The following is a 13697-nucleotide window of genomic DNA, read 5'->3' on the forward strand; positions in this document are numbered from 1 at the left end:
CTAACAGTTCATATAAGCAGTCTGATGGGTATATACTGTGCAGGTTGGGACACAGGGAACTGTGGAGCTGTTTGCAGACACAGTTTCTTATGTGTTTTTCTTGCATCTGGTCAACGCAGAGTATTTATTAAGTGGGATGAGCAGAGAGTTACGGTCGAAGGTTTGGCTTCTCTGGAGATACAGTACGTGTCAGAGGAGAAGTGCTGCGTGAACTGCTCCCCTGACAAGGGAACGAACGAATGTGGATAAACTAACAGCCTTCAACATGAGAAAAGAAAGAAAGAAAGAAAGTAAGATAGAAAGAAAGAAAGAGAGAAAGAAAGAAAGAAAGAAAGAAAGAAAGAAATAAAGAAAGGGCGCAAAGTTTGGTGAGACTTACGGAGCAGGTTCTGCTGCATGGAGTCGGACCGGTAGAGACTGACTGTGCTCTTCTTAAAGACGTTCTTCAGGAGCTGGGCCCTCTCCGTCAAACTACACACAGAAAGAGAGAGAGAGAGAGAGAGAGAGAGAGAGAGAGAGAGAGAGAGAGAGAGAGAGAGAGAGAGAGAGAGAGAGAAACAGAACGGGGCAGTGTGTTAGCAGCATGCTGAGCACCACAGGCAGATTTAATGACCCATACATCATGACTCTGTCCAAGCACCTCCGGAGCTGAAGGACCTGCCAACTGCTCTACCTGCTGGTACAATCACCATGTAGGGAGACAAAACCCTGGAGACACGAGGGGAAGAACCGAGAGTGTGTGTGTGTGTGTGTCAGCATGTTGGCCAGAAGGTATTCATGTACAGTAAAGCTAACATGTACAAGAGTCTTGTGCGCATACATATGTGTCTGTACAAGCATATATGCAAAATCACACATGTGTCTGTGTTTTATTTCTGTAGGTGTCAGAGAGAGTGTGTGTGTGTGTGTGTGTGTGTGTGTGTGTGTGTGTGTGTGTGTGTGTGTGTGTGTGTGTGCGTGTGTGTGTGTGTGTGTGAGTCTGGGACAGAAGCCAGGCAGCAGGATCACTTTCAGCCAGCAGGAGATCTCACACTGATCTGCCCGGTGTTGATTCCTGCTGCAGGCCTCAGACCCCAGAGAGCAGAGCAGACCTGCCTCAGCCTAATACCGTCCTTTTTATAATATACGGCTTTAGGACGGGAAGTCTGCTGATCTAAAGGGAGACCTACACTATTTGTGTAGTAAAAAAAACTACGGGACATCTCATCTTATGACATGATTACTGACATTAAAGTCAAACTCCTGCAATTTATCAGCAATTTTAAGATTTCTCTCCTCCACACAGGGATACTGTTGGCGAAGACACTGCGAGTAATAGGGGCTATTTACGAGGTTATAGATGATTATGCTCCAAGCTGTTCTTGAGAATTTGTTGAGTCAGTGTTTAAAGTTGGGCAGATGTAAGTATCATACTCCATCGTTTTCTCTGGACCAATTCTGACCAGTGATGACACGGCTGTTGAGGTGGTGACCAGCAAACAGTGTGTGGACTTTGTAGATAAGTGAAAACTTTCAGAGGAAGACCTGGTCTGACGAAGAGAGAAGGCGCTCATCCTAGGCGGAGGCAGATGGTCTTTTTTGTTTGTAATATAAAGTGTGGTGTTCATTTATTAAAAAAAAAATTGTGTTTATGTGTATTTATAGGTTCATTTTCACCAAAAATTACTTTCATCAAACACAATTGCCTTTTGGTCCACTCCTAGGCAAAGCTTCAGATAAATAAATTGATATATTTTTAAAATGTTAGAGTAAAGACAGGAGTGGTGAAGTGTTGAGGGACTGTACCTCTTTCCATGCACCACAGCTCCAGGATCTTTGGATAAAGCCTCGAGCTCCTGCACCTCATCCACCAGAGTCTTGAAGCACACTTTCTTCACCCTGTGAATTAGATCATATTTAAAAAAACACCAAATAATAACATGACAGATGCCTTCACGTGACCGAACCCTTCATCGACTGACACCGAAATACCCCACAGACAGAATCAAACGACTTTGAACACATCAGGAATTATAACTTCTAGCTTTGCAAATTGCTCCTGACGCCTTGAATCGGCTGTGAGCTGATGCCGAGCAGACGCAGGGCAGAGAGAAACGTCTCCAGTGGAGTGTTCACGGAATGGAAACGCTGCGCTTCTTTGGAAGTCCGAACAACAAGCGCTTTCCTGTATCAGATGTGTACTGGAGTGATGAGCGAGGAGAGCAAAGAGAGGACTCACACTTTGTAGGCCACGTCAAAGGCCAGCGAGGTGACCGGGATGAAGAACAGGCCCATCCAGAAGACGCCCGAACTGAACATGGTGCTCGCCTGTCACACACACACACAGACAGAGATACACTTACTCTCAGGTCACTGGAGACAATTCAAAGTGCATCAGCAGAGCAGATAAAAAGAAGAGCCCTTGAAAAGAAGAAACCCCTGATAAAGAACAGCCATTATCTTCCTCTGTGGTGCCACATCGTCAAAAACAATACATGACAAAAGAAGCCCAAAACAAACAGATATATTTTCGAAATAAAGAGGAGATGGGTCTAAATAACTTGGTCAAAGTGGGTTAATCCTCCATGACTAAATGATCCCATGTTTGTGTTCGGATCCCCTCCATCTCTGTGCCCCTCAAGGCAGAGGAAATACCTGTGAAGTACTAGGACAGTGGTGTCTCTTTCACAGGGAGAACAGCCCCACTGTGTGCTGTGTACTGTCCTGTCAATACATCACAAGAGACACGGGACCAGGATCTGAGCTGCTGCCAGAGATACCATCCACACAATAACACCTCGGTGCGTGGGTGTAAGTGAAGCGTCAGAGCTGTAATTAGATTTTTTTTTAATTAAGCTTCAAACTCATAAGTTCCTATTTGACCCTTTTTTAATTATTAATTTCAAATGAGCAGCTGAAACAACTCTAAATCCCACGGGCTCTTTGTTTTGAAAATGTTTTCTTCTGTTTAACTTTTGCACAGGTGGGGAGAGCTGCGGCTCTGGAGGAAGAGGTGGTCGTCCACTAACTGGCTATGATAGAAAAAGCACTGTATGAAGGGTGTGTGTGTGTCTGTGTGTGTGTGTGTGTGTGTGTGTGTGTGTGAGAGAGAAACCTGTATCCTAAGGTGACTTGAGTAGTCAATAAGACTGGAAAAGCAAATTTTATACAGTCCATTTACCAAACATTATTCTATATTCGACTATAATTCAGTATTTCTTTGTGATTACAAATAAAAGAAATGCTGTAGCTTTTTACATTTAGCTCATGAGCAAAATAAATCTACAAACATGACAGATGTGAACCTCAATGAGACTCATCCATCACGCTGGAAGAAAAACACGTTTGGACGTGATCCAATGCAGATTTCCATCACGTCAGGCATCGCAAGACAAAAGAGCCTCTCCTCGATTGGAAAATACGATTCATTATGAGCAGTGACTCGTAATGATGAAATTAAAAGTCCCAGAGCAGCGGTTGTGTCGAGAGGCTGTTGTGTGTTGAGAGTTGTGAGGAGACAGTGGATCATCCTGGGACCTTTCAGCTCTGTGTGAGGACAATGTTTGCTTTGGCTCAGTACACTGAAACTATCTGTCATTACATGTCAGAGTGCAAAACTTGCGCTCCTTGCATTGTAATGCGCCCCTTGTTTAAACTGCTGGGGCCCCTCAACAGTGTCCTTCCTGTAATGTGACACAGGCCGGGCCCTTAGGACGCACGCATGCACGCGCACATACACAACCACAGATCAGTGTCAGAACTATCAAAGCGCTCAGGTTTGCTCAAATTAGCTAATCTGTTCACCATTACCTGCAAATTGACTTTGATGTCTGACAAAACACTGGGAAAAGAGGAAATCCCAAATGACAGGAAATCAAAAAATGGCCTTTTCCGACAGTCTGAGATGGAACGAGGATGAATGGAGCTTTTCTGTGTCGCCCTGAAGCTGAGAATGTATGACATGAGGGAAAATTGCATCAAAGCATGTGATATTTTCACTTCAATTTCTGAAATTATGCAGCCTTGGTGGAAACGTTTACTGTTTCTTTATTTTTTTCTCTTTTTCTAAGTAAGTTTAATTATTTTCATTTTCATCCAGTGCATCGTGCATTTTAATGGCCGCATTTAAGCTGTCTTGAAAGTCTTTTGAAAATAAACCAGGGATGTGTGTGGTGCATATTAAATTAAAGTCAAATGAGCTAAAAACAATAAACCGTCTTAGTCTTTCACAAGTTCACTCTATGAACAATATTTCTATATTGTCATACATACAAATAACATAAGGTAGATCAATCAAAGCTCCACAGAAACCATAAGAGAGTAACTGAGGAAATAAACTACATTAATTCACTGCTAGTTCTTTAATTTGACGTCAAAGTTTCAGAACCCAAACAAATCAGCCCTGCTACAATCAACAAATGTTTGTCTTCAGGCATCTGGACAGGCTCCATGATGATATAAGCAGGGGCCAGCAGTGTTGGTGGATGCTAGCGGTGTCTCATACCAGGGGGCCCCTGGGAGCTGGACAGGGTGAGAGAGGTCCAGGGGAGCGGGGCTGTAGTTTTAGGACAAACTAATAAACGTGTCTGGCTGGACAGACAGTAGTGTCCCCTGGCATGGAGGGGTGTGTTTTGACAGGCCGCTGACCTCGCTCATGGCCACACACACACACACTATTGCAATCAGAAACACACACACCCACACACACACAGACAGGTTTGTGAAGCTGTCCTGATTAGGATTATATTGACTTCTATTCATTGGGGACAGCCTAACCAATATCTCACAGCCAAACTGACGGCCATGCTGACTTCCATCTTAAGGTCAACGCTGTGAAGGATCAGCTCAGGAGTGAGCAGGTAGAGAAAGAAGTCTGGGTTTAAAAAATCACGGAGTTGGAGATTCTGGTTGAAGCCACAGAGGAGAAGTGGCTCAACAACGAGGAAGATACTCAAACCAAAGCTCAAGAGATGGAGTCCAGCTTCTCATCTTGAAGAATATTAAGCTTCTACTCAGTTTTACTTGAAAAATAACTTGTTCGATTGTGAGTTCATCTTAGATTTAGACTTTTAGAGGGAAATAATGAAATGTGTCTTTTCGAAGCTGGCCCTCATATCAGACAGCGACAAGGCCAGAAAGAACAGGATGAAAGAAAAGCACAGACGGAGGAAGAAAAGAGAATGAAGAAGGAGCTGAAAGAGAAGTAAGAGCAGGAGAAGAGAGAGAAAAGGCAAAGACAGAAGGAGAAGAGAAGACATAAGTGAGTTTTCTCTTTAAACCCCTCAACTCCCTTCCCCCTGTTAACCCCCTTCACCTCTCCCATCCTTCCACTCCCTCAGCCCCGTCTCCCTTCCCATCGTCCCAACCCCCCTCCCTTCCTTACCCCTCCTTCTTAACCTCCCCTCCTTACTCCCCTCTCCTTCACCCTCAATCTCATCTGTATCTTCACTTCTTTTAAAAATATAAAATAAAGAATTCCTATTCAATTTGAAAAATTCTCAGGTCTTTTGTTTCAACTCTTCAATACATCCTGACTTTGTTAACTTTGGTCCAGAGTAAAATGGACGATAAAGCACAGAATGGATTGCATGAATGATGAAATTGTTAACTTTAAAAGTAGAAAAATTACAATCATTTTCTATGATTATAAGTAACTGGGAGCTTGTTTTCCTCCAAACTGGGAGAGTTACAACTCCCGGAGTCATAAAAACACATCAGTCACAGATTTCAGCAATCATGCAGCAGCTCAAAGACAAAAACACACAGAAATGTGAGATTCTGATTAACGATCCAGAGTTTATGGGCAGACCTTAAAACCAGACCCTTCATGTTTCCTTTTCTACTGATTTAAGAGGAATAACTATGCCTTCAGAGGGTCAAATACAAGATCCTGCTCTTACGTTTTCATTTTAAAGACTACATTCAAAGAAAGCATCAATCAGGCAATTTTTTCCGTGCTGGGGGAACTTTTGCAGTTCAACTCAAATTTTGCACATTGCAGCGCATTAATTCATCGGCAGGTTTCAAAACAAACTGCCTTTAAGGTACGTTGCACACAACAACAATCATCCTTGACTGAACATAAAATATAACGGACTTGTTCGCTTTGATAGATTACTTGTCTTAAGGAAGTTTCGAGTTTCACGCTAAGGTACTTTCTAAATCAGACTGAAGTGAGTGGAAACTGGCTTGAGGTTTAAAAAACCTGTACAATCACATTCACAATAACAATGATGAACTGTCAAAAGTAATGGAGTAGAATACGCAAAGTCAATAGTATGAACATTTATGAAGAGAAAATGATATGTAACGTCAACACTTTAAAGATTTCTTTCCATGACAATAATTACAGAACCAGAGGACCACACATGGTTCAGAAACTTACTGCAGGGTTTAACAAGTTCAATTTAGATGTTTTTAAGACCATAATGGATGAAATTAAGAACCATGTCCAGGACAACATGTGGGAAGCGAATAACCCTTGAAATGACACATCATTTCGCAATCTACAGACCGAGACAGAATCCAAAGTATCATTGAGAAAGAACTACAGCAGACAGAGACATTACAAACTGTGCATTTGGCCCAAATATTACCTCAAGAAAACCTAAAAGTGCAGCGGAAGTAGCGTTAAATACATTTTTTTATGAGTTTTCAGATTTAGTTTGCATTGTATTATTTGAATTATTAATAGCTGGGTTTTCTTCTGTATTATTGACCAAGCTGATACAAGTCTCCAAAGCGAGTAGCTCCTACATCTTCCACCAAAAGACCATAACCTCTGTTCAGGGCAGATTTATGGTGGATAGGTAGGTCAGTCTTTCAAAAATGCATTATATGAGAGAAATGGCCGACTTAAGCGGAGTTGTGTCACTGCAACAAAACACATGATCCCCTGGTTCGATGAGTCCAGTGTGAGTGGTGATTAGATGCAAATGAAGCCAGTTGCACTGAACACTAGCCCACACTGAAAGATATATTTTGAAAAGGAGGCAAGAATTCCTGTTTTTTAATAGTTTCTCATGAAAAACGTGTGTTCAACTTTACCAAATAAACAATCCTTCTAAAAACATCTAAAATTGTTTTAATTCCTTCTCTTTATCTCACCAATATCTCATAGACCAGTATAGATAGCCCTGAGTGTTTTCCCGGCCGACTACGCATCAACAAACATTCTGGTAAAATGATTCCTTTCTGAGGAAATGTTTCTTATCGCCAAAAAGAAACTGCAGAAGGTTCCTACGCACACTCGCCAAGTGTGAAGTCGATGTGCTGATGACAGGCTCTTGAGTCTGAGTGAGAGCTGCTCTATTGCAGCTCGCAGTAGAAAGCGGAAATCAGCAAAGGTGGTTGTGAAGAGCAAGGAGGCAGAAGGGGATAAACCTCAGCTCTGTTGATAGCAGAGGCGAGTGGGCAGACAGCAGGTCAGTGTGACTACATGAGACACCTCCTGAAGTGAACCTCAGCTGCTCACTGTGGCAGATTACACAGCTCCAAGGGATAATCTGACTTTTCTCTTGATATCTGTGTCAGACTTTTGTGAGGTGAAAGTATGATGTGATATATACGGTTTTGGGTTTGAGCCAGTACGGGAGTAGCTGAGAAAAGCACTAGTAGCCGTTTTATGGATGGACCCTGAACCTGTGTTGTCAGTTGTCCAAAACAATATTTCACCTGACAGTGATGAATGCGTTCACATGAGCCCTGCTTGATGTCTCTTGTTAAAGGCACCGAGCTGGGTAATGAGTGAGAGCAGAAACAGGAGGAGAAGGGAGTTCTGGTGTCTGTTAATGTTGTTGGCCCTCGGGCGGTTTTTCTACTGGGGCGGGGGGGGGCTAAACCAAAAAAGAACAAAGAGGAAAAGGCTGATTCAACAAGTAAAAAGAGAAGGAGTAAAAAAGAAAATAGTAGGAAGGACGGATGGAAAGTTGAAAAATATTTGAAGATTTGAGCAAACAAAAAGTACGAGGGGCTGCATCGGGGTCGAGAATAATCCTCCACTTCAGAGGCTACGAGGTCTTAGAGGTGGAGATGGTCTCTGATGCCTTCTAAGGTTTCACAGAGATGTGTCCCTGTTTGATGATGTACTGGCATCCCTGAGTTGGGGCAGGGGCATAGGGTTACCAAGTACCCACAGGACACCATTACTGTCTTCAGTCAAGTGCTGCAGGGCGTGGATGAAAGCACCCGGCTCCATGGACAAGGGATAGGATGAACCCATCGCCTGTGTGTGTGTGTGTGTGTCAGTGTGAGTGTGTGCGTTGCCACAAAAAGTTTTCCTTTCTAAATAACAACTCAAGTTTTTCCACCATAAGAACAGATCAGAAACAAGGAACGTCATCTTGAAAGGAACAGTTTGATGTTTTGGAAAATATACTAGATAGATTTAGATGAGAGGACTAATACACTCTTCATGTCTGTACCGCAAATATGAAGCTATAAGCAGAAGATGGTTAGCGTTACGTTAGGATAAGAACTGGGGGGGCACAGAGGTAAAGAGGTAGACACATGCAAAAAACCCTAATATCTTCCTAAATATATAAAACAGGGGTTTCCGCATTAGTTTCAAGTGTACAATAACTAAATTGAAGTTTCAGGGGTAAACTTTGTTGCAGCAGAATCGGATACAATTGAAGTCAATGGTGAGTTCTTCTTCAGAAAAAAACACAACCTGCCTCCATACTGCTCGTGTGGCGTCCGCAAGTCCTGACGACTCCACAGGAAGTGGCTAAACTAGCGGCTATAGCCACACAATGGTGTGTCAGAGGGTCCGTGAATGCAACTCGTAGGAAGATATCAGAGGACATAAAGGTTTTAAACAGGTGTTAATGACCTCGTTTCGAGTCGAATATGAATGTCGGGGCTTGCGGACACTTGGATGACACCACACGAGTAGTATGGAGGCACATTAATCTTTTTTCTGTTGTTTCATTACGTCTGAAGAAGGACTCACCATTGACTTCAATTATATTAGATCCAGATTCAACAAAGTTTACCCCTGAAAATCCAGAAGTGTTTTGTGGACTCAAACACTTCAACCCCGCCCCCCCCTACCATTACCATAGTGGTGAGTAGATAGTGAGGGAATTCACATTTTTCGGTGGACTATCCCTTTAGCCTCTTTGAGTGTCTGCTGCTTGTCTGGTAAATAATGCTGCTCAAGAGCCAGAACCAGTTAACTGTAACCTCGATAAGGTTGAGAGACTGATATTATCTTGGTGAGTGGTATCAACTCTCCGATCCTACTCTGCCAGACAGCATATAAGAGTATTTCCCAAAATTACGACCTGTTGCTTTAAATCATTATATGATGACCAAAGGGAAAAAAAATGGAAAAGATTAACAACTCAACAACAACAAACGCAGTTCCCATCATATAAACCAGTAAATTAGCTTAATGGCAATGTACCTAAATGTAACTGTCCACACACACGTCTATGACTCTGTGCTCCAGTTGTTTATCAGACAATGCTGCATGTTCTTTATTACCTCCGGCGAGGAGGTTATTTCTTCATTGCGTTTTGTTTATTTGTCTGTCTGTCAGCAAGATTACTCAACAACTATTAATCAGATTTCCATGAAATTTGGTGAAGGGTTGGGACTGAAAAATGACCCAGAGGAACAACTCATCTAATGACGGAGCTGATCCGAATAAACGTGCAGATCCAGGTATCTTTAACGTGGTAAGATAGGGTGGTAGCCTTGTTGGAGGTATGCGATGAGCTCTTTAAATGTGGGACAGTTTGAAGTGAGCAACAAACACTGTAGCTTGTTCTGAAGGGTTTTCTGTGCAATGTGTCCCACTGAAGATCTTCACCAAAGTGGAATCACATCACATTTACAGTATGAAGTAATGTGTTTACAAAGAATCGCAGTTCTGCCTGTGAGGGGCGGATCTTTTCCTCCTCTGCAGGATGTGCAGTCCTTTGAGTTTAATAGCATCCTGCTGTGTTATTGTCTTCTAATGAAAAGATGCCTCATTTTCATCCCCAGAATGCACTGGGGACCGGTGGTTAACAGGCCACACTGACAACCTGTGGTGACCCATACAGACAGCAGTCGCATTCAAATGCAAATAACAGCTCAAAGAGAGAAAAACTGGAAAATCAAAAGCCTATTTTTCGATGTTAAAGGTTATTTTTATAAGAGGAAGTCCATTTATAATCCTGACGATTGTTGGGTAGATGTTTCTTTGGCATCAATGTGTAAACCAGATTTACTCTCACCTTTCTTTGCTTAGCTTCCTGACTGCTTCACTGTTTCCATGTCACCTGTGGATACTCAGAGCCGAGGGAGGGCAATGTAACACAAACATTGGGCTAATTGGCCCAATTAAGTCATTATGCAACACAAGCCAGAGGTCTGACAGTTTACACTCCTCTGGCAGTCCTTACAAAGACCTGTGTCAAGTTGAGCCATGAATTTTCCCACCAGCATCTCTCTGTAGAAAATAAATTACGAGGCCCAGCAGGTCTGTCGGTGATAGACAATTATATCATCAATTTCCTTTAGCGCTGGAGGAAGTTGTTGCCACGAGGGAGAGCGCCTGTATATGTGTGTAGGTAAGCAATGGTTACATCCGTTCTAATACAGTTTAGTTTTAAATGCATTATGTTTTCTTTCTTTTTATGCATGCATCACTACTCCGCAGTTTCAGAGCCCATAAAAAAGGAAACTTTTTGCCCCATTTTAGTTTGTGCCATGGTTTCCAAGTCTCTTTTTTCTGGCCGTTCAGACTAAAACTTGGAGATTTCAGATGCCCTCATTACGTTTCCTGATTGGGACTCATCAGTCATGACGTGTCCTCCTAGATTCTGCACACTCTTATCATGCTTGAGCGTTTTCAAGAAGGAACCCAGGTCTTTGTGTACATGTTAGCATGCAGGTGTTTACCTCGCCTGACATGTCGGGAGCCAGAGGAATGAGAGGCCACAGGGACGAGTAGATAATGAAAAACACCACCCACAGGCCGATGCTTCCCCAGATGGCGATGTGACTGAACTGTTGGTGAAGAATCAGAAAACAATAAGGTACAAGAAAGTGTTTTAGCTTTTCATTTACTCTACATTTGCACTTTATTACAATTTAGCAACTAAAGTTGTATTTTGGGAGCATTTTCTTTAAATTTTGCCACCTTTTTTATAACCACAATTTGGTTTTATTAATGTGTGGCTACTTGTAACTTGAAATACCCTGCATGTCATTTCACTAGGTTTACAGTTACGAGCCCAGAGGGAACAAACCATAAAGAGACCTGGAGATAAGAAAAGGATGTAAAATTTGTCTCTAAGTATCAGTGGTCAAATAAAATGGAGGAACTGGAACATGATAACAGAACTTTAGCGAGCGAGGAGAGAGCCATCAACTTACCATGGTCCAGGATGAGGTCTCAAGGCCGGCTTTAAGACAAACTGTGATAACCACATACTGCGGAGACACAAATCACACTGACATTAAAGTCTGTCCTCCTTCAGCACTAAAAATCGGTCATGGGAAGTGCACAACACATCTGAATTTTCCTTAAGATCCGATTTTAGTTTTACATACAGTATAAAACAGGAAGGGCTCAGCAGAAAAACAGAAGATGTAAGAAAGACAAGTATAACCGATGTTTATTCTCAGAAATTGGATAACACTTGGCTGAGACACCTGAACTGTTTAACACAGCAGAAGCGCTGCCTGCCAAAAAGATCGCTGCACTTACTGTGTAAACCATGTTGCCTAAGAGGAGATAGTCGGGAGTTTGTCCGCTGCCAAAAACTGTATCTGTGAAGGGAATCAACAACAGGAGCTTTTAGGGCCAAAGCTGTGTCTTTTCAGCTCTAGGATTTCACACAGAGTTCCATTAGGTGATCCAAAGAGTAAACAAACAGACAGCACATAGGATATTACTTTAAGTAAACCACAGTGGGAACTTGGGTGTGAAAGTCCCTATTTAAAAGTTGGATATAAAAAAGCGGACATGGGAACGTGAAGTGAAAGCCACATTCAAACGCTGCTTCCATTGCTTCCCTTTGAGGGAAGCTGGAATGTTAATTCTGTCTCTTCAGGAGCTTTTAGGAGTGTGTCTGTATGAAAATCCATCTGTTAAGACTGAGAAACAGAACTAATGTGAATTCATCACAGTCAGAAATGAAACGTTCTGCCTAATTCACCACTGTCACAGAGGAAAGCTGTTTTTTCTGGCAAACTTATGATTTATTTCGCCGTTAAATAGTAATCAAACCTCTTGAGAACTATATTCCTGCAATGTAGGTCGGAAAAACATCCTAAATAAGCAAAAAAAAAATTATCAAAATAGGTTTGGGCAAAAAATACAACTGCCATTGAAGAAAGAAAGAGAGGCTCCCTTCCATTTACTTCCGGCTGGTCACATGTCTTGTGTGCACTGAGGCTTTGCTGACAGCCTGTCAGTCAGAGTGATGGGGCTCGGTGCCTTTGTTTGGAGAGCAGGCCCAAGCTTGTGTGGTCCTCAGCTCAGTCCAGCCAAGACTCACCAGCTCAAAGATCCCTATTCTCTCTGCTCACACCCACAGAAACCCTGCATCTCAATGTGCACAAACAACTGACCTTCTACGGCTACATAACGTCAGTGAGTTTAATGTCAATTTGATAGCACATACAAAAAAGACGAATATGTGTCTTTGCGGATAAAAGTCCTCTAAACTGGACAGTCTCCTGAAAAGTGGTGTGTTGATTAAAAATGTATGAACTGCGTGTAAATGCATTTAAGCAGCTCACAATGTGCACACGTGAACTGGTGCAAAAATATATGTGCTTGTTAGTGTGCGCCGCTCTTGCCTGAGCACACACATGTTTGCAATTCATGACTGGACGGCTGAAGAGAGAACTAATTAAGACAAAGTATGTGTGTTTGACTGTCCTCCCTCTTCTTCCAGCGAGTCCGCCGAGAGCCGAAAGTCTCTGGGAGCTACTTACCATGCTCGAAGGCTTTAAGGGGGAACCAGAAGAGAATGACGGAGTGGAAGAGGCCGTTCAGACAATGGGCCCAGAAGACCTGCAAAAAAGGAGGGGAGAAGGATGGAGGGGAAGGAGGCATGAGGAGGAGAAGAGAGAAGGGGGTGGGTGGCGGCAGGGGATTCCAAGAGTAGAGAGAGAGAAAGGTTGGGAGAGTTGGAGGGAAAAAAAGCATTAGAAAAGGGTGTGGGGAGCTCCAGCCTTCCAAGTGACCCCTGACCCGGGCCCTTTGTGCCATCCCAGTGCTGGGCTAAGTGGAGGTTTTGTCGGGGCCTCCTCGCTGAATGCCACCCCGCTGACAGACACGCTGTATATCCTCTGTGTGTGTTATGTGGGAGAGAGAAGCTGCTGAGTGTGTGTACGAGCCGTGAAAGAGAAGCGGACAATGTCGGCATGCAACTTCTGGGTTATTTCGTATTAAGCAGAGTCAAATAAAAAAAAATTGAGCAAGTTCAACAACCTGCAAAATGAACGTCCTCACCTTGACAATAAGAACATTATACCGCCTTAATATATGTGCTGTCAGTGTGAGCGTTTCCTCTCATTACATTGCATTAGGCATCAGCCCTTTCAAGTGAGAATTTTAACCGGTGTAGAAAAAGGTGACAGGAGAATTTACACAAGCAGGAATCAGTCTAGAAACACACACAGGGAGACTGACAGCTCCGACAGAGATTAAACTGTTTTTATGGTAATTATTAAGGGCCTGGAAAAAGGTGGTGCGGAACAGAGTCTGCGTG

At 42.8% G+C, this 13697-nt stretch overlaps 1 protein-coding gene across 1 annotated transcript in view; it reads right to left on the reverse strand.

Annotated features, from left to right (window-relative positions):
* The window catches only part of atp8a1 (ATPase phospholipid transporting 8A1), a 96056-nt gene that overhangs the window by 4752 nt on the left and 77607 nt on the right, over window positions 1-13697 (reverse strand). Inside the window, exons 30-36 of the mRNA XM_061080061.1 lie at window positions 12919-12997; window positions 11684-11745; window positions 11350-11406; window positions 10873-10980; window positions 2219-2307; window positions 1786-1878; window positions 380-471 (exon numbers count right to left, since the gene is read on the reverse strand). Of these exons, the coding sequence (XP_060936044.1) occupies window positions 380-471; window positions 1786-1878; window positions 2219-2307; window positions 10873-10980; window positions 11350-11406; window positions 11684-11745; window positions 12919-12997 (580 nt within the window). The remainder of the gene's footprint in view (window positions 1-379; window positions 472-1785; window positions 1879-2218; window positions 2308-10872; window positions 10981-11349; window positions 11407-11683; window positions 11746-12918; window positions 12998-13697) is intronic.

Source organism: Limanda limanda, chromosome 10 (assembly GCF_963576545.1).
Source record: "Limanda limanda chromosome 10, fLimLim1.1, whole genome shotgun sequence".
In the NCBI taxonomy this organism is placed as follows: domain Eukaryota; kingdom Metazoa; phylum Chordata; class Actinopteri; order Pleuronectiformes; family Pleuronectidae; genus Limanda; species Limanda limanda.